A 26,779-nucleotide genomic window follows, 5' to 3' on the forward strand; every position below is an offset into this window, starting at 1 on the left:
CGGGGCGCGCGCCGGCCTCAGCGTGAGGCGGGAGGGGCGCGCGGGCGGCAGTTAGGCGGCGGTTGAGGCGGCGGGGGCGATCATTGTCCTCCTCAGGGCCCTGTGTCACTGTGACCCTTCGTGGTGCTTTGCCTGGGGGTTTTTTTGGATTGTTTGAGCCGGGTGCTATCTTTCCCCTCTTTTTAGCCCCTTTTTGGGCATCCATGAAAACAACCAAGGGGTTTGGGAGCCTGCTGTTGGCTGAGGGGTTGCCGTTGGGCCCTCTGGCTTAGTTCAGTGGGATGTGAGGGAAGCGGCCCCTAACCAAGGCTGGCCTGTTCAGATGGAGGCTGGTGCCAAACGTTTGCATGTCCCTTGGTGCTGTCAGTGTTTGGGTTTGCTATCCCTCCAGTAGCCTTTCAGCCTTCCATGGAAGGCACCATGCCAAGACTGCTGTTTGCATGGAGTGCAGAGCAGACAAACAACGAAATTGCGGAGGAATGGCCCCTTTTAGGACTATATATATGAAAGCTAACCAGAAAACCATAAAAATGAATGGGACTCTTGTCCTCTCTCTGTAGTTTTGGTACTTGTCATAACCAAAACCTAAAGCAAAGGCTGGAAAATGCCAGTGCGAGCATAATGGCCTTAGCAACGGGTAGGCCGTTGGCTGTTGTGACAACAGGGGAAGGCAGCGCTGACATGGGATTTAGCAGTAGCTGGGTGACATTTTAAAAAGGGAGAGCAGATCTTTTTTATTTGACAGAGTGGACTAGTGGATCATGTACTTGCAGCACTATTTAATGTATAGATAATGTCATGGTGTTCAGACCCAAACAGTCAAACGGTTCAGGGCTGAACCTGCTTTTCATGAGTGTGAAGAGAACTCTACATTCTGCTCTTCTTTCCTAGTACTTTACACCATATATCTTAATTACAACAGCCCCTTTCTCATATTAGATCATTTTTCCTCCGAAACCTGCAGTTCTTTTTTCCTGTCTTGTTACAGTATATATACTGATCAGCTTATTTTCTGAAAGACTACGTTGCCACTTAATCTCCATTACTCATGAAGATCCTCGTGGTGTATTTCTCAGGAATAAAGCGTATACAAAGATGTGATGGTGCTTACTGCTCTATGTAAAACCGAGGTAGAAGCAGTGTGGTTGTGAGATAGTCCATGACACTGTCTTTGCTGTAAAGGAAAAAAGCAGCGTCTTTTACTGTCACAGTGGAAAAGTGTGACAGTATTTCTGTCATGAGCTACTTGTAACAGGTTTCATTTCCCAAGTAACATAATTCTACAGAATAACACAGAATTCCCCTGAGTAGTAGTTTGCTTTCATACTAGTATGCTACATGTGTTTTTTTTTTACCTAGTTACTGTTCTTGCATATGTGTCTCACACATAGAAATAGGATTTAGCGGGATTGATGACTCATTGCTTCTGTCTAACAGTCCTGAAATTGAGAAAATGGACCAAATTTAATAGTAGCAAAAGCAAGAGGAAACCCACTGGTTTCAGTGAAGCTATGCCTCCTTGTGCTAGTTCACTCTACAGATGGATTGGGTAACCTGTTTGTTTTCAGATGACCATTTCACAGTAGCAGCCAGGTAATCAGAGTTAATGCTGTGCCGCAGCATGCTGGAAATTTTGGACATGACATTGAAGGGGTGGGCTTACCTACATCGCACTGGAGCCCTTGTAGCCATGCTGCAGGGGCCAGCTATCCCGTTTGAGGTCCAAGATCCCCGTGCTGCATGGCGTGACAAGCTTGGTTAGCTCGCTTGATGGGTTTGAGATAAGGAGAAAGTCAGTCCCAGGACCTTCGATTAGATCATTGCATTAGGTGTACGTTGCTTGCCTAACAAATACCTGTTCCACAGTCTGCTGTTTCCAGCTGTTTGGTATGCGGTAGCCTCTAACATGAAGAGCTGTGGCAGATATTAAGCGGAAGCGCTAAGTTTCTGGGTTGAGATGCCCATGACATTTCAGCATGTGTTCTGTGGTATCTGCTGTGCTCAAAGTATCACGACTGACTGCAACAGTGAGTGCAAGGTACTTCAGCATATAAGACTTCTGGGACAGGCACTAAAACTGAAGTACACACAGCCAGCAGCCACCTATGAAAAATTCAGTTTAAGTAACATTTTCATCATCTCACGTGGGCACTGTTAGAGTCTTGTTTTTCAGGCAGAAATTAACTGCCTTAATCATGAGATTGCTGTGTCTCTGTCTCATTGGCACCATTGGCTCATTCAATACTCAGCAGTACTGGACCACCCTTAGAGGCAGCAAGTAAACCCCATTTTGTCCAGCTGGCATCCTACCACACACTGAAAAAGGTCTTACCATGGGCCTTTCCTCTGTTTCAAGGAGTATCTCGCAAGTAGATACTCCTTCCTCTGGGAACAGTGAGAGTAATGCCAGGCTCATACTGATTGTATTTTTAAGCCATTTACTCTCTTTATATCTAAATAAAAGAGGGTAGGCCTAAAGTCCAGCTTGAAGGGCGCTGTGCTGTTGTTCCAGGTAGGAGTGCCCTCTCCTGTGAATTTGCTTACTGCACCTAGCAGTTCTGAGGGGGTGAACCGGTGCCCTGCACAACTCTCTCTGACCGAGGTACTTGCTGTCTTCAGAGTTGCTCTGTAAGGACTGCGTACTGTAATCTAAAGGGGACTTTAAATCGTCATCACATTTCCTTTTCTGTAGCTCATTTCCAGTTCCCTCTCTTTCTCTTTTGCCACCTGCTTTATTTATTTTCCTCTCCTTTATTGTTTGTCCCACTCCTTTTTCTGTGCGTTTCTTTCCCAGTTCCCCCTTTGTCATTGCTTCTTCCCTCTGCTTCCCTCTAATATCTTCTCTGTTGTCACTCGCCTCATTCCTCCCACAGTCTTTGGCTTGTTTCTCCCTGTCCTTTCCTTTGTTAATTAGTATGTTGTTGGACTTCTGAAGGAAACTGTTTCACGCAACAAGGCATCAAAGAACAATCAGCAGGTGCAGGAGTAACCTTGTTCTTTGAACTCCTACCACCACTTGACAGCAAAGCAAAGCTGGCAGGAACGGCTTCTCTTTTTCTTCCCCTGATTAATTAAGAGAAGAGAGGTAGTAAGAAGGAAAACAAGAGTGGGTGGTGATAGCAAGGGAAGAGGACAAGCAAGGGAGGATAGGAGGGTATGGAATCCAGAGAGAGGAAGATAGAAATAATATACTATTACATACATTCATTGACACCCCAGAGTGAGTTTAGCAAAGGTACAGGACTGTAGCAAAACTCCAAGGATACTCACATGAGACTGTGCTTTGCTTTTTCTGCCCCGAGACATCCTCTCACACCAGTCTCTTCCCTTGACACAGAGCCTCTCATCTCTGGGTTGGCTCCTCTGTCCTGCTTAAATGTCCCATTGCTCTCGACAAGCCTGGCTAAAGTGCTACTGATAATGTAAACATCCCTGATAATGGCATCAGTCACCACCACCCCTTGAGTTTCAATAAAACAAAATAAAACAAAACAAAACCTAAAAATGAGATTTTAGTTACAGTATTGCAGAAATGTGGAAAGGCAAATTCGGGAATGGGTAGGTAGCTACAAATAGCACAGCAGAACTTACTGTTAGAACCACAGGATTGTATTTGTTTCTCTGACCTTTTTTTTTTGCGTTGTTTCTTGCTGATTAACTGATTATTTTACAAAATGTCTGTAAAACCACAGGAAAACTAACCAAGGTTTTCTGTGTGAAAAGCAAAGGGAAGTCGTGACACCAAACCATTACAATAAGTCAGAGTTGTGTTGCTGACTTTATGATGCAGAATTGGGTGAGCTCTTAGAGTAAAAAGATATGTTGAATAGCTCCAATTCACTTTATTTTTTACTAGCCTTTTTCCCTCCTGTTGAGCAATCTATTTTGTTTTCCCTCTGGTCCAGCTTCCTATATTGCATTTATATGAGGTTAATGAGGAGAGTTCAAAAGATCTATACAGAAAATAGTATTTCTGAAAGAGACTATAAGTCATAAATAAAGTACAGAAGGCATAGGTCTTATGTAAAGAGAAAAGCAGGTACTTCCTTTTCAGAATTTCCTTAACATATAACAAAATGAAGAATACAGTCCTTGTAGTTTCAAGTCTTAAAATTGTGGATGGGTGCAGTTGGATACTCCTGCTCTTTCAAGGACCACATGACAGCACGTTACTGGAGGCAGAATCTCCTAATCCAAAAAGAATTTGTGATATGCTCGACTTAAAGACCTATTTGTGTTCCACATAACCTACGGGCAAGATAAACTCTTGGCTGGTTTTAGGCATGACATTGGGGGTTTTTTTGTGTAGGACTCACTGACAGGAAATATGTATGGTCACTTGTTTCTTCCCTTGCCATGAATAGGAGAATCTAATACAGCAGAATTCTTGCTGCCTTTTTTTTTTTTTTTAATAATCACAACAATTAAACAGAAACACACAGAAAGTGTCTGGTTTTCATTGTATGTGAGGTGGATGTAGCATTGAAATTGGTGGGGGTTTTCAATGCTGCAAGTACAGAAGCGTAAAGTCCACTAAAACCAAACATAAACACAGTTGTATAAACATACAAATGGAACAGCAAGTTCTAGGGTTTTAAGACATTCTTAAAATGGCAAATGTGCAATATCAAACCTTTCTTCAGAAGATCACCTTTAAGAACAATATCTGTTGGAAGTGCTGAAAACAAGTATCAAGGAATACTGTGGGCTGAATCCTCTGCTGTATCTGTTAGAGATACAGATGCGGTTAGTTGGGTAAAGCTGTGGTCAACTTCTGTCCTAAAAAAAAATAGAAAACAAACAAGCCAACGACAAATGTGGGGCTCTTCTAGCTGCTATTGGAGTGAACAATCATACCCCCCTGAATATCAGCAGGGATTTTAATGTCTTTATTTTTCCTTGTTTCTTTGTTTTTCCATCCTTTGATGCCTCATCTCATAGTTTATATTTATTTTGAGGACAGTTATTTTTCTCTTGGTAAATATGACTGAATGACTAAGTTGTTGACTCACCATCTTAAAAGAAACAGCAAGTGGCTACTTAACTACTGTAACTGAATGGCAGGTCTCAAGGTCACTATAAAAAGAAGTAGCTTTTATATGAAGAAAGTGTTAAAATCAGATTTACTAATCTGTTGTTAAGATAAAATTCCTTCATGTAACATATTTTAGAGAATTAGACAATGCCTCTGTCCATTTTTGCTTGAGAATAGAAAGTGCCAAAATTTTTATCCTGCTTAAAGGCAAATACCCTCTGCTATGCCACCCACATGTACCCAATCTGGTGGAAAACTAGAACTATGTATTCCTTTAGGATTGAGAACATAATTCTTTGCCTGTCAGATTATTCTGACAAATTACATTATAATTACTTCCTCATTAATTACTGTGACAAATGTTGATCTAAAGAGAACAGGGAAGGATGTCTTTCATTTAAAATCACCAAAACATGAACGATTGAGATTTCCTCTGAACACTTTAACATTCATTAATATTTGGGCATGCTAACACGTTCTTTCCTATTGTGTATAAGCAAAGAGAGATTTCTGGCACCTGTCTCTTTCAGATATGACAATTTTATTTCCTTTTGAACATCTTTAAAATAACATATTTTCTGCTTCCAAGTAGGTATTTTTCTCTCTGATAGTATGAGGCATGATCCACAAAGCATGACAAAAAAGTGTGACAGAAGCACTTATAGTGGAATATATTACATTCCTAGAGCATGAGGTCCTCAATGAAGGTAAGGAACAAATAACAATTCCAACCTCTGTGGTAAAGCATGAGAAATGGGAATAATCTGCAACCTGAAAAGAAACTTACTTTCCTTTCAAAGCAAGAGAGGAATTGCCTCTCTTCGGGATCCAGTTCCTTTTTCAGGTTCATTTTTGGCTGCTAGCAGTCTCGCCCTAAGCATCGGGCCTGAGGTAGCAGAGTGAAAATCTGTGCTTTTTCCCATCACCATATGAATGCTACAGTTTCTTGATGCATGTGTGAAGAAGCAGCAGAGGAAAGAATTGCACACGTGATTCAAAGGCACTTTGTGATCAGATCTGTAAATCTCATTGCAGCTTGGTTAAGACATTGGAGTAGAGTTGTTTTCTCTCGAAGAGGCTAGAGTAACAATTCCAACCTGCAGCAGAGAATGACATCAGAGACGTTTGGGTAACCGATCTGTTTGTACACAATGGACAACTTATACCAAAATGTCCTTGTGAGCAGGAAAATAACCTCTATAAACTCTTGCCCACAAAGGAATGGGGAAGCTGCATTTGGCTTCCTTTGCCCAAGGAGTTACTAAAGTGCAATCAGATTCAGCAAACTCTTTGCAATTCTGCAAGGTCCCTTATAAAGCACTGTTATTTACTGCAAGATGCTGAAAGGTAGGAGACTTTGGGTCAAATCCCAGTTCCGCAACTAACTTGCTCTGGAACTTTGGACAAAATTGATTGTTTGAATCTGTACACCATATGTTTGAATTTGTACACTTTCCCATAGTGGCTGAATTACTGGCAGGACTCTCATTGATTGGGAAGCTCCCAGGGTTTTTCCCACTGGGTGATACCTTAACACACAAGCGTTGTTTCTATGTGTGCATCTAGGAAGTGCGATCATGGCTTTTAGTTTTATTTCTTTGGTACCCTTGAAAGACCTTTTGTAGCTCTGGAGAATGAGCTGACCTCTTTTGTTCCCCTGGCCTGAAAAAGGTCATATTTTGTTTAACTAACCTTTGAAAACACCAGGCCAAATTCTACTCCCACTGCACCATTCAGAATAGCTGCAGAGTAACTGTCTTACAGCTCTGTAACTGAGAGTAGTATTTTACCCAAACCTTTCCACCTTCTGACTTGTAGTAAGTCTGTCTCAGTATGTCTGAGGGTGCAGACAGTCACACCTCTTACACACTGTAGTGTTAACTGTATTCTAGACGTACAGGAGTATTGGTTCTTTGGCTCAGCTGCAGGGTAACAGAGAGAACACGCACGGACTGCTAAAGTGGAGATACTTGACTCTGGGCTGCTCTTCAAGCATTAGACTCTTGTTTGGCTGATGTTTTTTCATCTGGTCAATGTATAATAGTAATTGTATTTTGTTTGCACTTTTAAATTGTGACTTATACCTTCCTGATTACATCTGGCAGTTTAGGTTCCAACACTTCTTCCTTCTTCAGAAGCTTCATACTGTATTTTTTTTCCATTTTAATGTCTTTCCTTTTAACTAGAATAGTGTTCTGAACATTATAAACTAATTTTCAGGACTTCTGTCATTCTTTTTCATTAGATTTTGGCATAGCCTCAACACTATAGCAGATTAAATAAGCTTTGAACTAATATATTTACACAAGATAGTAAAATATGTGAAATTACTTTGTTGCTATGATTTTTCAAAGAGAAAGCTTCAAATACAAGCTTGGACAATGTATTCATTATAAATAAGAAGAAGCAGGCTATGCAAAACTTTTTGATACTGTTTTAATAAAAATCTTCATTTTGGTTCCATTTTGACATGTTCATATTGTGTGCTTCTTTAATTTTACTTTCTTCCTAGCAAAGCAAGAGGTAGGGTACCTCTAGCCTGTACTTCACTGAGACTCTGCTTCCTGAAACTCTTGGGTTTGTTCCTTTATTATAAATTGAAGATGTAAATATATATAAAAGGATAAAACTGAAAAAGGGCTACTTCCAGCCACAGGCATGAGAGATTTGTTTTCACCTAACAGCTGCTTGGATAAAGCTAAGCCTATATTGTGAAAAGAGAGCTGAAGAAATGAGATGGTAGGTTTGTTTCTTGTAGAGGTTTCCAGATCATATCAACACCAGACCAAGGTTTATTCTGACATCTGAAAAAAACCCCACCGTTTTGGCACACGTGGCTTTTGTCTTCCATTATCTTAGCAGCAAATGTAAAAAGGAAAAAAACCCAAAAGCAGTTCCTATTGGAGCAGAGGCTGTATCCAGAACGCTAATCAGGCAATGAACATGGATTGTACAGGATAGAGGACAGGGAAGATGCAGTAGAGTGCTGTTTCCAGCCATGCTCTAGCTGCTCTGTGGACCTTAGTTTCTAGGAATACCAGACCAGTATCTTTCTTAGAAAATACATTCCCTCAAATAACCAACAACTTAATTTTAAGTTAGTACTATGTCAAAATGGATATTAAGAAGTCTTTGTGTGTGTCTTCACTCCAGAAAAAAATCCCATAACTTCAGGCACTGTTATATAAATGTGTCAAGTTTTCTCTTAAAACTACTTCTATTTAATATTCCCATTGGTAAATCCCACAATGAGTTTCAGAACTTCATTTCTTTCATACTTAGAAGCTTTTTTTTTATTATTTCCAGGCTAAATTTCTATATGGCCAGAGTATATCCATCTGTTCTTGTGGTGATACTCTTCTTTAGATGAAATAGCTCTTCTCTCTTGTGGATATTTACCCCACTGGTATAAGTAACAGTCATGTCTCTTTGAGTTTTCTGTTCTCATGAGGGTCCATGTTCCTCTAATAGTATACTCCTCAAGCTGTTCTCTGGACCTGCTCTGATTTAGTCTTTTCCAAGATGGACATGGAAAACTGTCTGCTATCCCAGACAAGGTTTTCCCATGCATGGTGGTGTTAGTATTTCCATCTCCTCAGTGGGATGGCCTTGCCAGTTATGCTCTGTGATACCTGTCGCCTTTCCATGCCACAGTGATGCTTCGTAAAGGTGGATTAATGTGCCCAGGTGCCTCAGTCACAATGTCATGTTCAGCCATGGAGCTCCTTACTTATATTGGCTTTGTCATTGCATTTCTATTACTCCTCGGAGAATCCACTTCTTCCAGTATGGCAGTCCAGTCTCCACAGATCCTGACTTCACCTCTTTCTTATGAATAGTGAAGTCCTATTGGCTGTGCCAAGAAAACAATTTAAACTAAGTAATTCAACTGTTTCTGAGACTTATCCTTGAGGAACTCCGTCATTAACTGTATTCCCCTCTGCTTCCTGAGTCTGCAGGAGTACTGTTATCTCTCCTTTAGGTAGTTCCTTCATCACTCTACAGTTCTTGAACTATCGCACATCCATACTTTCATTACAGGAAGAAGGAAAGAAATTATAACTATTTTATTTATTTAGACTAGATGAAGTGGACTCAAAATTCATACAATTTTCAGACTGTGAAACAGGTAGCTCCTATAATATGATGATACATTTGATGGCCTCTTCATTTTTCTCACAAGCAGCGTTTAATGGCCATTCCCGTTAATCTGGCTAAAAAAAAGCGGCATTTCCTCCTGTAGCAAATTCAGAAGACTGCTTTTTGGTCACTATCAAGCAGAATGCTTCAACCTAAGCATGACCCCTAAGGATCAAAATGCATGAGGGTTGAATTTCAAGGACAGAAATGGAATAGGATGTTTAGTATAACACAGAATCTCATGTTCTTTGCTGGATAGGGCCTGTATTACTACGAAGTGTCACTCTCGTATTGATTTGTCATACATCAATGAAAAAACAAACCTGGTCATGGCTGGCATGCTCCAGAGCCCACAGCAGCATTTTGAATCCTTGCTCTGACTCACATGAGCTTAGGGTTTCAGCTCCATCTCCCACCATATACCTCCACTGAGGTTGCTGCAGGGGTTTAGCTTTATCCCCTTAAAGATCCACCATGACAGCATTCCCTCATACAGGTCACCTGTAGCAGCTAACCAACCGTTTTAGCTGCTAGACCTCTAAACAAAGGTCGTTAATGAAACCAGGGCCCAGACTGCCTGGAGCATCTGGCCCAATGCTGCCCCATATCTAAAGAGTACTAAGGACATGGCAAAGCCAGGCTGAAAGGAATACCGGACAAGACTGCGGATAACTAATCTCACTGGGCATTTCCTCCTCTGGCCCCTCCACACGCTCTCTTGTAGGAGGACAGTGCAGAAACACCATTGTAGACTTCACTATGGTGAGAAGGCTCAAACGAGAAGCTTCCTTTGCATCCAGACACTGAAGGCAATCCATCAATGGGCTAACACTCTTTTTAAGAGGGTTGAAGAGGAAGAGTATTAAGGCTTACACCTACTTATTTAAGTAAAGACCTGGTTCACTTAGGAAGAACCTTGCAAAGTGAATAATGAAAGTTCCCACTCCAAATAAAAACCGATAGCAGAGTTAAGACCTGCTCGTTGGTCAGTACATTAAAGACAGTTGTTCACGCTAGACCTGCAGGTGAAGGTAGAGGACACAGAGCCAGGATGTGAGGGGAGAGCAGGCTGGAGGCTGCTGGGGCTTTTTTGAAGCACTCACTGAAATGCGAGTGATCACAGCTGTCCTGAAGGACTCGCGTAGAAGCTTGCTTCCAATCGGGTGAAAAACAACTTCGTGAAAAGCACCAACAACGTGAAGCGGGAGCAGAGTGACCTCTCCGAGGGCTGTGAGGGGGTGTAGGAGGGGACAGGTTTCTCCCCAGCAAGAAGCACCCGCTCACACTCCGGCAGGACCCGGGGTTGCCGGGCCGAAGCTCCGCACCCCGCCGCCTGCCAGCACCCCTGCTCCGCCGGTGGCAGACACGGCGGGGTGCGGGAGGGCGCTGGGGCAAGAGGGGCTCGGCCGTCCCGGGGAAGGGGAGCCAAAAACTTGTCCTTCCTCTGTGCGGGGGGACTCCGCATGTCTCTCAGCCGACCTCCCCATTTCCTCGGAAACGTCCAGATTTCCCGGGGGGGCTGCCGTGCCAGTTCGAGGCGGGGTAATTTATGGCCGGGGATGGGGGCAAAGGAAATCGCCCGCGGAAGGGAAGGGCACCGGGGAGCTGCATCTGCGGGGAAGGGGGAGAAGCAGGGTCCCCCCTTCTCTGCCCGCAGATCCTTGGGTGAGCCCACCAGCCGCTGCCGGGCTGCGAGCAGGTCTCCGGAGAGAGGCTCCGCGCCTCTGCCCGCCGGGGCCGAGGAGGGAAACGCGGGTGCCCGGAGGTGGGCAGAGTTTGAGGGGTGGCGGGGTCTCGGCCTCGGCTCTGGCCTGTCCCCCAGGGCAGCGAGGAGCTGGGCAGGCGGCACTGCGGGCTCCCATCCCCAGGGCGCGGCTCCCATCCCGGGCGTGGCGGTCGCCGGCCCCTGCCGTGAATAAGATTCTTTGAAATCCAAAAAAGCGGGTTTTAATGTTACATCCTCATCTTTGGAGGAGCGCGGTTTTCTTGCCGCGGCGACGTCGCTGCTTAAACAATCAGCGGCTGAGCCCCTGAAAAGGGAGGCATTGCACCCTTCTTGCTGAATGCGCTTCTTAGTGCATATAACGCCAGAGCCTTTTGATGTCTCACAATGTGTGTTACGCCCAAAGATTGTCTCTTTGGACAGATCTACAACGCTTGGCTTCATGTTTGGAAGTTAAATGGACAGCGAGGTTGTTGAAACTCCCACGCTTTAAGCTAGCGCAGAGACTCGGTACATTCGCCCGTTCCTTTCCGTGAGTGAAAGAGGCAGGGGTGGAGGGAAGGGGCTGCGGGTTTAATCCGTGCTCCGGGGCGAAGGGGAGGGGGGAAAGCAGCCCAGCCCAAACTTTTCCTCTCTTTTCTTTTCTTTACTTTATTCTTTGGCAGCTTTAAAATAAGAGCTATGTGCAAAGCGTGCGCCCTGCGTAGGTAGCTTGTGTCTCGAAGTCGCTGGCAATGTTGCTGTTCCATGAAATCAAAATTTATGATTATTCAAATGTTGGGGACTGTGAAAAGAGAGGAAGAAAGAGAGAAAATTAATATTGCAGCTGTTCTTCTGATTAATGAGAGATAATTGCTCATGAAAAGTCACCCCTGTGGCATTTTGTTGTCTCCTGGATCTTTGTTCTTTTCCACTATTATTGAGGACTTTCTTGAAGACTAAGCGGTTCTTTTCAATTTTTGGTATTCAGAAAGTGTTGCTTGGTTACAGATAATGGAGAAATCTCGGGCTATATTGGGTAAGATGTGCCACAGACAGCAATATCACAATGCCACTTTCAGAAAAGGATGGATACAAGTTAACGATGCGCTTTCAATAAAACATTAATAGACTTGTTCACGCTTTTATAATGACCTCCTTAATGGGAGCTGGGGGCAAGTCTTGTCTTTTGCTTGCGTTCCCTTCACAAAACCCGGCTTCGAGATCGCCGATCGCTTTGGAAACTAATAGGAAATCAATGTTAGATTAGCGATTAAATGCGATTACAGCGCAGGAGCCCGCGGCCCCTCGCTTACCCACGCAGGGCTTTATTTTGAGAGGGGCTTTCCCGGCCGGGAGCTGACCCAGCCCGGGGCGCATCCTGCCCAGCGCCACCGCAAGTCACCTCGGCGTGATGTTTGCCACCACGGCCGCTCTGCAGAGATTGTTTTTCGGGGGTGGTTGGGTGCTCGAAACGTGTCCCCGGGCTGCGGCACTTTCCACGGAGGCAGCTCCTCCCGTGAACTCGGCGGAGATGCGCGCCTGAAAGCCGGCGCTTTCTGCGGGCGGGCATGGCTTTTTCTTCTGCCGGGAGCGGCGGGGGTTGGGGGAGGGAAGGGAAAGAGTTGCTTTTGTCATTTAAGCCGTGAATCTCTTCTACATAAAGGTGTTAGAGACATCTGGAAGAAAAGAGGGACCAGCACCCAGTCCTGCGCTCGGCGGACCAGGGGAGCGGCTCTGATGTTCTTTTTTAACTGCTCCACTTTCAAAAGAGGGCAATTTCGTTACATTCTCATTTGTTACACTGTCTTGAACTAAAGGCAGACAAAGCTATACTCTGTCACCCCGAGCAGAATGAAGGGAATCAAAGGATTTTCCCTTAAAAGGACTAATTTTCTCCTTGAATTATGAAAGTAATGGCTAGGTAACAGCCTGTGCTCTGTACCCAACTGCTTAATACCTTCTAAATCCTTCCACGTGGCTCTCCCAGTCGTAGCAATTAGAGCTCATTATAGGCTCATAAGAGCTCTCATTTCGGGGATTACTTAATGGACAATGAAATTTTATCGGACAGAATTATTGAAAAATAAAATTGTAACGAGGCCGATGTGATGTGGGCGCACGCCTTACATCATTCCGCCTGGGTTGGGATATCTTTGCTTTCAAATGACTTCTTTTCTTGCTCTGGCTTTCAGGGGTGGGTTTTTCTTTGTGGTTTGTTTTTTTTTTTTTTTCCTGCTCTCTTTTATCACTGCACTTGGTTTATTATAACAATTACAAATTGCAATTTTGATCCGAGTCTTGCTCTGTCTGCCTTCCCTTACGACAGCCCCCTCCCCAGATCCACTCTATCACTGCAGACAGTTTTTTCCACCGAGGTCGGTGGGGTTCTTTTTTATTATACTTTTCCAGATAGCCTCTAGAAAAGGGAAAAAAATAAAAAGAAAGAAAAGGCAGAGATTAATTCAAACCTCCGCCAGATGAACTGTGTTTTGAACGGGGAGAGCCAGGCAAAGCCCATGCCTGTGCGCTGTGATCGTGATTAAACTCTCACCGGCCCCACCGCAGCTCGAGAGGCAGAGCCCCCGGGAGGGGCACCCGTCGTACCCCGGGGGCCGCGGTCCCCAGCGCCTCAGTGGCCGGAGGCCTCGGCGGCGGCGCGGGCAGCGGTGCTGGGCCCCGCCGCTGCCCGGGGCTCCGGGGCCTCGGCTGAGCCCTCGGCAGCAGTTTGGGGAAAAGTAGGTGAGGTCGGAGCCGACCCGCCTAAACCCCGCGGGTCCCTAATTGTTGTCACAAGACGCGGGATTAGCGCATTGCTGGAATAGCTGTCTGTTTACACTCCGCAGCCCCGCCGGCCGGTAAACACTTTCTAATTGAATTCTAATCACATTCAAATAGCTCCATAACCAGTCTCAGCTGCAATTCATAAAACTTTAATTGCCATCCATAAATCCTCAGATCGCCGAGTGCGGAGTGTCCCTAAAAACACTGTTGCACCGTGCCGGCTCCGGGCCGTCGGGAAGGTGGCGGAGTGGGGGAAGGCGAGCAGGGCTGGGGTCGGGCCGGCCCTTGCTGGGGACTGGGGGGGACCCGCACGGCGGCACTGCCCGCGGCAGGTTGGGGACGAGGACGGGACAGCAGGGCGAGACCTGGCCCCTCTCTTAACAAGGCTCGAGTTGCACCGGAGAGCCTCGCTGGTCCCAGGGGCGAGGAAATGCCGTCTCCATCAGAATGCGGGCACCCGTTTTATTTTCCTGGGTTTTAACAGCAGGAGAATGGGTGTGCGGGAGGGCTTGTAGGGTGCCCGCGTCCCGGTCTGGCCCGTGTGCACGATAACCGCCTCTAAAAACGTTACGGCTATTGATTCACTCCCTAGCCTCTGCTCAGCCTCTGGTAATCAGGCGTAGTCTGTGTTTTCTGCTTTAGAGCACGATTGTCGCTTCCCTTTCCCGAGTCAAGTGGGATGGGATCCGCGGTCGGTTTTAAACGCCGCTTCGCATCTGCCAAACAAGAACGCGATCGCCCTATTAACGATAAGTCTCCTCTTAAACTCCCATAAAACAGGTCATTGGAAAATCGTGTAATATGCTGCGAATACCTTGGCTTTTTAATGCAATCTGAAATACTCCGGAGTCACCGACCGTATTTAGCTGTTTATCCAATTTTACTTTGAATGATTGCTTCAGCAAACTTGGTGGAGATCAAAGAATTCCCCCCCGACACGTTCGCCTTTCATTAGCGCCGCGCGCTGCAGCCCTGAAGCGGTCGGGGAAGTTCACTTGGAAGTTTTCCGTTTTGATACCGTTTGGCTGAGAAGTGTCCAGATATTTGAAGGCTTTGTCCGTTGGAGTAATTGCCAATTTGGCAAGATTCACTCGGGGTGAAAAGGGCGAGAGAAAAAAAAAAAAAAACCAGCAGCCCACCCGACGTGCATCTGTATATACAGACAGGCACACACGCGCGATCCCTCACTGTATACCTATGTCTGCATCTGTGACCCTGGCTCCTCCGGTGCGGAAAGGGTCTCCTGGAGGAGTCCTGCTGCAGGGAGTGGACCGGACCGGGGAAAGGTGTGGGCCCCGCGCCTCCGTGGGATTCACAGCCCCTCGGATGACACTTTACCCGGGGGGTGTCGCGTTGACCCGCTTGTTTCAGCGCATTACCTGCTCCCCTCTCTCCTTCCCTTCCTGCGGGGAAAGGAGCGTGCTCCTCTGGGAAGCCCCCCCGAGCAGAAACTCCCTCCGACTGATTTTACCCCCCCGGCTGTGCTGACAGGGGGATGTGCCTGCGAGCGCGACGTGTGACGGGGCCGCCGCGCAGCACGGGGCAGCCGCCCCCTCCCCGGCTTCCCGGCTCCTATAATTTATCTGGGGCGGAGGCGAAGGACTGAAGTCATCGGGCAGCGAGCAAGCACGCACACTTTGGGCCCCCCCCCCCGCTTGCCACCACCCCCCCCCCCCCCGCTCCGGCAGCCTCTCCTGCCGGCCTGGGAAGCCGGGGAGATTTAGATCTGCGAGGCTTTCAGCCATCACGTGTTTAAATAGTTGATATAAAACCCCGGCGCAGGGGATCCAGGCGGGGGGACTTTAAGACCAGCCCTCTCCAGGGACCCTTTTGTTCAGCTCTCAAACATAAGCACCTTCTCGCCTCGCCAGGACTTCAGTGGCAACTTGGCCGAGCAGGAAAACCCCGACTTTGGGAGAGCCGCCCCCGCCTTCGGCAGCCCTCCGAAATGTCCCGCTCTTTCTATGTCGACTCCTTAATCATCAAAGACTCCTCGAGGCCGGCTCCGTCCCTGCCTGAGCATCACCACGGCCAGGACTTCTTCATCCCTCTCAGCATGCCTTCCCCCCTCGTCATGTCGGTCTCGGGCCCGGGCTGCCCGTCCCGCAAGAGCGGCGCTTTCTGCGTCTGCCCGCTCTGTGTCACCTCGCACCTGCACTCCTCCCGCGGCGGCGGCGGCGGCGGCGGCGGCGGCGGCGGTGGCGGCGCGGCCATCCCCCTGCTCAAGAGCCAGTTCCCCGCCGCCGCCGGCGAGGCCCAGTGCTGCCCGCGGGCCGGCCACGCTCACCACCCGCCGCAGCACCCGCCGCCCGCCGCCTCCGTGCCGGCCGCCGCCGCCGCCCTGGGGCACCCGGCGCATCACCCACCTGCCTGCGCCGCCACCACCTACAGCGTCAGCGACCCCCGGAGGTTTCACTGCCTCGGCATGGGTAGGAGCCCTGCGGCCGCCGGGGAAGGGGGGGCAGCGGGAGAAGGGGTTCCCCCGAGGGCGCCCGAGGGAGAGCGGCTGCCCCGGGGTGGAAGGCTGCGGGAGAATGTCTTTTCTCTCTCTCTTTTTTTTTTTCCCTTTCCTTTCCCCCGTCCCACTGAAGTTCTTGCTTCTCTCCCGTCCAGGAGGGTCCGATTCCAGCCAAATTCAAAACGGCAAAAGGATGAGGACAGCTTTCACGAGCACCCAGCTCTTGGAGCTGGAGAGGGAATTCTCCTCCAATATGTACCTGTCCCGGCTGCGGAGGATCGAGATAGCCACCTACCTGAACCTGTCCGAGAAGCAAGTGAAAATCTGGTTCCAAAACAGGAGGGTGAAGCACAAGAAAGAAGGCAAAGGCACCCAGCGAAACTCGCACGGGGGCTGCAAGTGCAGCACCAGCCAGGGGCATTACCCCAGGTCGGAGGACGAAGAGTCTCTATCCCCCTCATCGGCTACCGAGGATAAAGAGATCTCCCCGTTATGAGCCCGGTCCGGAGCTGCGCTCCCGCCGCCGGGTCCCAGCCCGGAGCGGGGCGGCGGCACGGCGGCTCACCTGGCCCCGCTGCCCCAGGGACAGCAGCCCGCCGACCTGGAGCGGGCTGGCCCTCGCCGGCCGGGAGGTTCATTTTCATCCCTTCGCAGTAATAGAGAGAGATATATAAATATATTTTTGGAACGTAAATGTTTTAGTCGTGAGAGTTCAACTAAAACGTTATTTATGTAACCCCAGGAGCGGGCACCTGCTCTTCCTAACATGTAGCACGGCACTGGACTCGCACGGCCCAGGGTGCCTCCCCCCGCCTTCCCACCAGGCCGTTTAAAGGAGAAAAAAAAACACAAAACAAACCACAAGACAAACCCAAAAACGTGTTTGGAACCGAAAGACGAGACATTAAGAAAATGAAAAGCAAACAAAAACCTGTAGGGCTGAGAACCTCCTGGGCGGGCTTCTTAACAACAACAAGGAAAGAACTAAAGATCGGTCGTTTGGGTTTGGGACGGCGTTTTGTTTGTGAATAGTTTTATATAAAACTTATATTTATATTTATTTAAATAAATGCGATCAGACGAGAATTTAACTTTTTTTTCTCCCCCCCCCCCCCCCCCCCCCCCCCCAAGCGCCAGCCTAGTCCAAGCAGCGAAGGTGGACTGGCTGGGGCAGGGTGCGTTTCTTCGCAGTCCTTTGTACGGTGAAAGCATTGGTGTATATGTGTCAGCCCTCCGTAAAGACTAGAAATAAATGCCATCGGCTACTAACCCGAATATGTTCTCTGTTCCCCTGTGACTCGGGCCGGCTGGGGGGCGGAGGAGGGTGGGGGACCCCGCTCCGGCCGAGCGGAATGCAAATGAAGCCGCCTTTCTGAGCAGAGCAGCTTTGTGCTGCTTCTCAGCCGGAGCCAGCGCACGCCCTCGCCGCGGCTGACAGCTTTCTCCCGTCTGCTCGCCCGGCGGCACCGCGCCGGGGACACCCGGCCGCCGCCGGCCCGGGGCCGCCGTTCCCGGCAGCGGGGCCGGGGCGAGGGGCTGCGCGCCCGGACACCCCGCGCCGCGCCGGGGTGATGCTGCCCGGCCCGGATGCCCCGGCTGGCACCACCCGGCTCTTCCCCCAGCGCGGGGGGGGGGGGGGCTGCCTGCGCGCATCAGCCCTTCACCAGGCTGAAACTCCGCTTCTGTTACCCCGGGATGGCGTTAATCAGAAATCAGGGAATTTTTTATTATATTTTTTTTCCTCAGGCGCCGGGACAGTATCCAGTCTTCTCGGCGTCGGTTTCATTCAGGCGCCTCGGCCGGGCTCAGAGAGCAGATCCGAGAGCAAACCTACTCGTGGGGTCAGGCGGAGACGGGGTTGAAGTGCTCTGCAGTCTGCGCGACAGCACCCGGCCACGGGCCCCATCCTGCCTCCGCCTTGAGCGGTTCGTCCTGAGCTCCTTGCAGGGGGCTGATGCAGAGTGGGATGGAGGCTGGTCAGTCCCAAATGTGCCTCTTTCTTTATAACTTTCTTTCCTAGTTCTTGCAGTCCTGGCAGACAGCGTATGAGCAGATCAGAAGCGCCTCTTGCACACTATGTTATTCCTCACTCACACCTTTTCCTTGGGTGGGTCTCCCACTAACCCCACCTACACTTTTGACTTCAGCCTCTGAAACTATTGCAAAATCTTTTAGGTAAATAATTCCCTGAATAATCCCACCATTTCTCATGTTTGATCCCTAACCTCAGAGCTTCAGCTCAGGGGTATGTCTCCAATTTCACTTGCCTGCTCTGCTTCTAATCAGAGAACAAGTAATAAGCCTGCTTGAGGTTGCTGTTGCAACGTGAATAACCCCAGTGACCTGGATGCTGGCAAGAGATGCAGCCCCAGCATAGTGACACTCTCACTGCTCGCTCATCTTGGAGGAGAGACCAGGTGCATGGGCACGTCTGGGGTAGGATGGAGAGGGCCTGGTGTGGGCACTGCCCCACAGCCTGGGCCAGCTGCAGGGCTTGGGGCAGAGGCAGTGCCCAACCCACCCGCAGTGTGACAGGAGGGGAAGCAAGGGCAGGACTGAAGTTTCTAGCCTGGACTTGGAAAACAAATAAAAAATCTCATTCTTCCATTTCACAGCTATTTCACTGCCTCAGCTGGGGGCCTGTACAGATGCCAGCAGCCCACAGCCCAGCTGAGCGGCTGGGGATGTTGGCAGTCCCCTCACTTGCCAGGCTGGGAATTCCAGAGGACCAAAAGCTCGTGGGCCTTGTGACTTCCTCCCAGGGGACCTCATGGAGGGCCCAACTGAGGGGGCTGCCTCCTCTTACCCTAAAATCTGCTGAGGTGGGCTCTGGAAACTGTTGTTCCTCTGCTTCCGTTCCCCTGTGTCTAGCTTGCTCCTATGATCCCACCGGGTCTTTTCCAGCCTAGAAGCTCTGGGAGGAGGCGTTCGCACCGCAGAAGGTCCTGCCCACCCTCTTGACAGTGTCATCCCCGTCCTGTAACAGGGGGGAGTCAACAGGCCTGCAGCAACCTGGGAAGACAAGGCTATGCTGGGGGAGAAAAAGCATCACGTTCTTTGAAATCTAAGACAGGGTGATATTGCAAAACTCAAAGATACTTTAAAACCGCAAAGATATTTCTTGGTAAAGGGTATCTGTTCTCAGTGTAACTCTGTGGAAATATGCACCTCAGTGAACAGATGGGTATTTTCCTCTGCTTCTAGAAGACACACAAGAAGGGATCTCTTCATTGCAGTATTTAACAGTGTCTTAAAAATAAAAGGAAAATGAAATTAGTTGTTATTTCTAATAGAAATCAGTGTTTGCATGTCTCTTTCAAGGGTTGAAAGGAAATAGTGGCATATTATTATCGCATACAAGCTATACTGTTGAGACCGTTGCTGTCATCACTGGATTTCTTTTTATTTTAAAGTAAATGCTTCATGTTAAACATTTTGGAAAAGAGGAATGATGCAACAGTTTGCCCCAACATATCTCAAAAGTCTGGTACTACCAGCTCGACCTGAACCTAGAGTGTGACAGGAGCACTGCTGGAAGTTTTACGTACCCTAACTTGCAGTAAACATATTGTAGGGTTTCAAAGTCCAGCATTCAACAGTTAGAAATTTAGGCAAATTGACCTTATAATGTGTTGGGGTTTTTTCTCCTTTTTTCCCCTTCTTCTTTCTATTCTTTTTTTTTCTCCCACAAAGTGTGAAGTGCAGGTTTTTTCCCCACTCATTCAGTGCCCAAGACAGGCAGCATTCAGCTCCCTATTTAATATTCCTCTGATCGTTAGTTTTCTAAGGAAATAAGGATTATGCAGTCGCTTTGCTTATCTGTCTGCCACTTACGCTCATTCCCTCATAACTCTTAAACCCTGTGATCAATACCAAACAGCTGGCTGACATAGCTCTGTGAGGGTCTCCAAGATGTTGAGTTCCTATGAGTTCTGCTGAACTCGGCAGTGGGCTGGCCAGTCTGGCAGGAATCAGGTAACCCCTGTTTGGGGGGCAGGTGCAGTGCGGCATGTCTTTTGCCCAAAAGCTGGCTGGAAAAGCGTGGCTACAGGGGGAAAGAGACGGTATCGTGGAGATAGACCTTGAGGCAGAGGGTATGGTCAGCAACAGGGCTAGGTGGCGAAGCTGTAGAGGAGGCCGAAAGGCCTGGGGGACATGGGACAGCACCCAGATAACAGCTTTTTCCTTCTACCATTCAATGTGATCCCAAGCCTTATTTGTTGCAAGTGCAGTGAATAAGAAATAAATGCCACGCTCTCATTTTTCCTTGGTACTTGTCACGGCGATGTTTGAGAGCACTGGAAGCATGACTGCATTTATCTTTATCGCTCCCCTGGGAGCAATAAATTCGCTTCTCTTTAGAGGTCGAGAACGAAGCCGTGGAGAGATTGAAACGGCCGCTGCAGCACTGCCCTCGCATCGTGAGGCTCCATGCGACTTCCCGGCCTTATTCCCGTTTTTAGCACCGGATATGACCCAGGCACGGTCCCGACGTGCTCCAGCTGCAGTTATTGCACTTACTGTGCATTATCCACCAGATGTGCCCCGCTCCGGGCAGTCAGGACAAGAGGAGCAGCCGGCGGCTAGCTGCCACCGCTGCTGCTGGAGCCACTCGTCGTGGCATAACTCGACGGCGGAGGAGCTGCCTGTTCCCCGGCGTGGCGGTTTCAGGCGGCGCTGTGTGTCCCGGGTGGCTTTCAGGAGTGGGACGGCCCCAAAGGCGAGGCCCTCCGGGCCGCCGGGACCCGCCGGGCAGCCGCCGGGCTGAGCTCCCCCCGCGGCCGCGGCCGCCCCGCAGTGAGGGAGCCGCGAGGGGAGGGGCGCGCGGTTACACCCGTGCGCCTGCACGAGCGATGCGAGTCATGTTCGTGCGAGTGGCCCCGCTGCCGACCCTCTGTAACCTTCGGGGTCTCGGATGAGCAAACATAGCATTCCTCCAACGAAGCTTCCCCCCTTAGATATTTATTTGCTTCCTTTCATTCCATTTAACTCTTTCCGATTAAAAAACTCGGAGGAGGAAAACACCCGCCTCGAGAGTCTCCCTGAGCCCGGTCTGCACGGCCGAGGTCACACCCACGGCACTGACCTCTCCGGTTGTGAATCCCCTGTTTGAACCTGCTCCCATGCTTTGGTCGGACCTCTTTGCCCACGGGCAGCGCCGGCCGCGGGCTGCGGGCTGCCGGCACTTGGCTGTGCTGAAGGGACCGCTCTTCCCCGGCTGCTCTCTCCAGTCTTGCCCTGGAGACCCCCCGGGCGCTGCTGAAACCTTTCCCCGCTGCCGGAGCTCTTGCCGCAACGCCCATCACCGGCGTCTCGCCCCGGACCTGGGGGAGCGCAGCCCTTGGATCTCCCTGCTCCCACCCGCGGTGTGGCCGGGGCACCGTGGCAGGACACGTCCCGAGCCCGTGCCTCGGGGACAGGGGCCCCTAGACCGAAGGGCTCAGCGCTCCCGGCCGGCTGCGGATCCTGGGGTGGACGGAGCGGGCTCGGCCCCGTCAGCCAGGGCCTGGGAGCTCACGGAGAGGAGGGCTCACAGCCCAGGGACCCTGATACCCGGGCCGGGGGACTGTGGGAAACTCCCCTTCCTCAGCAGCTCCGCTTTTGAGCTGGGAAAGAGAGGGGACGATCTATCTAATCCCTCTGCATTAATCTCTAGTTTGTCCTAATTTCCTACTCCCGCCCCTCCCGCTGACCCGACCCCCCGGGACATTGCCCCGGGAGCGGCTCCCCGCGCTGCCCCTGCGGGCACGGCCGGCCGAAGCTGCGGAGCGCTGCCCGGAGCTGGGCGGCTCCGCGGGCAGCGCCCGGCTCTCTTCCCCTCTCGCACGGTTCAGCCCGACGGTTCAGCCGCAGGACGAGGCCGCGGCCGGAAGGATCAGGCCCGCTCGGGAGTTTCTGTCGTGCCCACAGGGATAAGGCGGCCAGGAAGGGGCGAGTCCTGTTGCCGCCGCCCCGGGAACCCGGCGAGCATCCTGCCACCAGCCCGGAGGACGCAGGCAGGACGGGGAGCGCTCCCCTCCTGGGGCCGGGGCCTGAAGATGGCCGCTCGCAGCCCTTCGGGAAAGAAAGCTGGCCAAAAAACCCCCAGGAGTATCACTACTATTTTTAAGTCTTCGCGGCTGCTCGAAAAGGGTCCGGGGTAATGGTGAAGGCATTAAGTACGAGCGCGGGACCGGCACCCCGCAGCCCCCGCGCACCTCCGTCGGCTGAACGGGGCTTCGGTCTGGGGGAGAAGCCCCCGGGAGGGTTTGCAGCCCCGGCCCTGGGAAGGCGCCCTCGCCCCGCCGGGCCCCCGCCGGTGGCCGGGCCGCTCCGCGGGGCGGAAAGCCGTGCGCCGGGCAGCTGCGGAGAGTCCCGCATGACAGCGGAATAACAAACAGCCTGAACCCAATGTGCCACTCGGGAAACCTCGGGGCGTGTGTCCGCGCTGCAGCGCGCTCAGCCCTCGCCGTGAAAGCGCCGATTTCACGCAGGATCTGCTCCGCGCCCCTCTCCGCCCCCCTGCGCGCCTTCCAGCCGGCCCCGCTCCGGGCGATGCGCCGGCCCCCCGCCCCTCCGCGCCTCCCCCCCCGCCCCGACCCCAGCCAGCGTGTCCGGGGGGATTTAAGCTGTTGGAAGCGAACCCAAAGGGATCGGAAGCGTGTGCTGTGTGCTCTGGAAAAATAACTAGTTTCAGATTAATGAAGGAGTGACAATTTCAAGGCTAACCTTGGCACTGCCCAAGCCAGAGCGTGGGGAGCTCGCCAGGCTTTGCTTTATATTGTCTACTTTTCTGAAGAGCAGACAAAGATGGATAGAGAGACATTGAAAAGCAGGAGGCGTATTTCAAACAGCCCAATAAAGAGGGTTGTCACTTAAAGACAAGAACCATAGTGCTTTGATGACTTTGTATTAGCCTCACCGTTTCAAATAAGTGACTCTACTCTCTCGGCGGAATTCACCGAGTTTTAGTAGATGACACTTCAGTGAAGCCGCTTCAGACAGGAACAAGAGCTTGTAACTGCGGGGCAAAACTCCTCTTCGGGCGGGTTTTGCAAAGAAGGTTTCCGACCCGGGGCTGCTTTTTCTTTCCGTCCTCAAACTAAGGAACCTCGGTAAAACCAGGGTTTACAATTTTCGTGGGACCAGCGTGAAAAAGGGAGAAAACGATTCGTGTGAATGTAACGAAAGCGGCAGGGAGATCCCGAGGCGCCGGGGAGAAACGCTGCCTCCCGGCAGACCCCGGCAATACAGGAGCGGTCCTTTCTAAATCGCTTTCCGCGCCCTCGGAGAAAGCACCAACACGGCGTGTTGAAAATGAAGTTGTATGTAATCCCCCGGACAGCTCACGCGTGTTTTTCCCCGCGCGGGGCAGCCCCCCACGCGCGGCGGCGAGCCCGCCTCTCTGTGCGCGCAGCCTCTCCCGCACTTGTCCCCGCGGGTTCCAGGCCCTCCACGTCCCGCGGGGGCCTTGCTCCGGGTGGGAGGACACCTTTCCTCTGCCTGGGGGGCAGCGGGGTGCCGCAGCCCGGGGTGCCGCAGCCCCGGTGCGTGTGCGGTGGGGAGGGAGGGAGGGAGGGCGCAGCCCTGCCGGGTGAGACTTCTCTGCCAAAACCGAGGATTTTTTACATTTTTTGCTTTCTTTTTTTTTTTTTTTTTTAAGATGGGGACCCCCGACCGCTGCAGCCCCCCAGGCTTTGAAGGCACAGCGAAAGGGCTTCACTGTGGGTTTGAGCGAACCATTTAGTCACTGTTTCATTAGGCACTATTTGAACCTTGCAACATGTGGTAATTTCTGGGGCAAGCTGAAAAGGGGGGATTATGTAGGAGGGACACAAGGAAATTAGCTAACGGTTAATTTAACTCGTTTTCTGGTAGAATTTTCGATACATTCCTAATTGACTGAGGAGGCAGGTGAAGTCTTCAGTTCCAGGCAGACTCATTCACGGTGAGAATAAATGGCTCTTTTTCAACTCACACTGCTCACAATATATCATCAGGAAAAAGACATGCAATGAATATGTTGATTTTTTTTTATTATTATTAATGGAATTATACCCTGCTACGCAGGTGTGAGGGTAAAAACCTATACTGGATGAAATCAGGTTAACAATGAAATGAGAATTTTATTAGCTTTCTATGTCACATAGACCTGGATTTAAACTGTCAAAACAAGAAACAAGAGGGGGAAAAAAGATACTCTGAAGGCAACAGTGCCAATCAACGGGCAGAAGTAGTGGCCTGGTATCCAAATAATAATTAACCGTAATTCACGGTGAATATCCACACCCCACACTCTACGCTATTTATATGATATAGAGAATGTATGATTAGCCTATAATGGCAGATCTCTTTTGAGTCCGGGGTTTGCCAATTAACCCTAATCATCCCGATTTGCTATGAAACGGGAACATTTGTTCATAAGGTCCGAGTTTTAACAAAACATTAGATCGTGCCGGAAATAAACTCTGGCTGAGGCTCTTGCCCTGTTGGCAAGGGAAAGGGGCCCAGCCAGATCGGGGTGTCCCGGGGGCGTTCGGGAGCAGCTCGGGGAGCAGCTGTGACCCTGCACCGGGCAGCTCCGGGACGAGGCGGGCGGGGACGGCCCTGCACGGGGGAAACGGCGTGTTGGCGGTGACCCCGCACCGGGCACCGGGAGCAGCGGGCTGGAGGTGGCCCCGCACCGGGCACCGGGAGCGGCGGGCTGGAGGTGGCCCCGCACCGGGAGCGGCGGGCTGGAGGTGGCCCCGCACCGGGCACCGGGAGCGGCGGGCTGGAGGTGGCCCCGCACCGGGAGCGGCGGGCTGGAGGTGGCCCCGCACCGGGCACCGGGAGCGGCGGGCTGGAGGTGGCCCCGCACCGGGAGCGGCGGGCTGGAGGTGGCCCCGCACCGGGCACCGGGAGCAGCGGCGCTACCTGGGCAGCGTGCGGAGAGGTGGTGGGCGCAGCCGGGCAGGGCCCGCGGGCAGGGGAGCCCGCCACGTCTGGCAAGGGCCCCTTTGTAACCTGCTATAGAAAATGGAGGTATTCTGCATGACAAAGCCCAATTAAGCTCGCTATTCAGGACCTCTGCAGCTGGTAGCCCATTGGGAGAGTGGGAGGAAACGAGAATATATTAATTATGCGAAGGGGCGGTGAAAAAATACCAACAACCGCGGTTCTGGGTCGGGAGTTGGGTATGTTTGTTTGGTTCTTTATGTGTCAGCCCCGTTATTTATGTATGTATGTATTTGGTGGCAGGGGCGGTGGGAGGAGGAGGGGCGGGGTGGGGCGCTGCCCGGGGGGCACACGCCCCAGCCCCGGGCCCGTCTCGGCCTGCCGGCTGCGGAGCCCCCCCCGCCGGCCTCGGGGTGTTGGCAAAGAGGAGCAAGGGAGGCTGCCTGCCAGGCTGCAGGGGAGGGCTACCGGCTCTGGTACAACTGTGGTTTAACATGCTAGCAAAGTTGCCCGTTTTCTCTAAGAATTCTCTCTCTCTCTCTTTATTTTTGAATTGTCACTCAGCGGGGGTCAACTGTAAGCCTGCCAAAGGGCTTTCACGGGCTGAGGGGCACCAAACCCTAGGACAGACTGAAGGTCAGCCAAAGAAAATAAAATACTGGAGACCTAAGGTTAAGATTGACCCGGACAGTCTGTTTGCTTTTCAGTTTTACCTTTCCAAGCCAATGGACCATAATATACGCGTGGCTGTAGTTACTATTTAAAATACAATTTCAGACTCCAAAATCCAAACTGTCTGAGAAACATCTTGCATGACATAGTCATCTTACTCTAAATAATTCAACTCTTGTAATAGCAGACGAGTGTTAGCTCAGAACTGTGTACGACTGCACACAGAACTGTGCTTGGGATCATGCAGCTTTCAGCCCTGGCCACAAATGCATGGACATGACCACAGATCTTTCCCTTTTCTTCTGTAGAAGGATACAGTGGCAGAGAAAATTCAAGCTGTTTTTATGCTACGAGTGCTCCCAATCTTCTCAAAATAACATGAAGCTTAGGCCAGAATGTGGTCAACAATACATGCAGAAGATGCAAAGAGTAATGAGCCAAGAGGTATACTTGGCATAAGACATGTGCAATGCATTTGAACAAAAGTTTGGTATTCTAATTGTTCTCCAGTAGACTTAGATTTTAACTAACCTACCACCATTATCCCATTCTTCTAGAACAGTTGTCAGAGCGGTCATAGCTTCATATTCTAAGTGTTGCTACAGAAAAGCAAGTAGACACCCCCAGTTTAGGTACCGTAAAGGAGGCATACATTGCTTTTTGCTTCAGTTCCCCTGAAAGACGAGTCCTGGCTTTTGATGCATATTCTGGAGTGGATAGACAGGGATCCTATGCTGACTTTCATTAAACTAGTAATACTAAAGACACCATGAAGTCTTTAGACATGTGAGGGACTCAACTGAATACAGGAGGACTGTGTTGGTAAGTCAATCTTCCTTGTGTAAAAACTGCAATACCTCTGGGGCAGAGCTGGGTTAGTAACAGAAAAAAATGCCAGTTGATGCCAACAGCATCAATTTTCATATTGCTGTCATAATTTCCACCCGCTCCCATAGTTTTGTTTTGAGATTGCATTTTTTTTTTTATTCAGGCAAGTGAGAGATGGCTTTTAATGAGTTAATGAACAGCCATCAGGAGTTCCTATTTATTTTTAGCAGGACCTGCCAATTTT

At 50.3% G+C, this 26,779-nt stretch overlaps 1 protein-coding gene across 1 annotated transcript; it reads left to right on the forward strand.

The window, feature by feature from the left end:
* Positions 1-15,609: 15,609 nt before the first annotated feature.
* GSX2 (GS homeobox 2) lies at positions 15,610-16,615 on the forward strand. Its single transcript, XM_059818137.1, has 2 exons — positions 15,610-16,090; positions 16,275-16,615. The coding sequence occupies exons 1-2, from the start codon at positions 15,610-15,612 to the stop codon at positions 16,613-16,615; spliced, it is 822 nt and encodes a 273-aa protein (XP_059674120.1).
* Positions 16,616-26,779: the final 10,164 nt, after the last annotated feature.

Source organism: Gavia stellata, chromosome 5 (genome assembly GCF_030936135.1).
Source record: "Gavia stellata isolate bGavSte3 chromosome 5, bGavSte3.hap2, whole genome shotgun sequence".
Classification (NCBI taxonomy): Eukaryota; Metazoa; Chordata; class Aves; order Gaviiformes; family Gaviidae; genus Gavia; species Gavia stellata.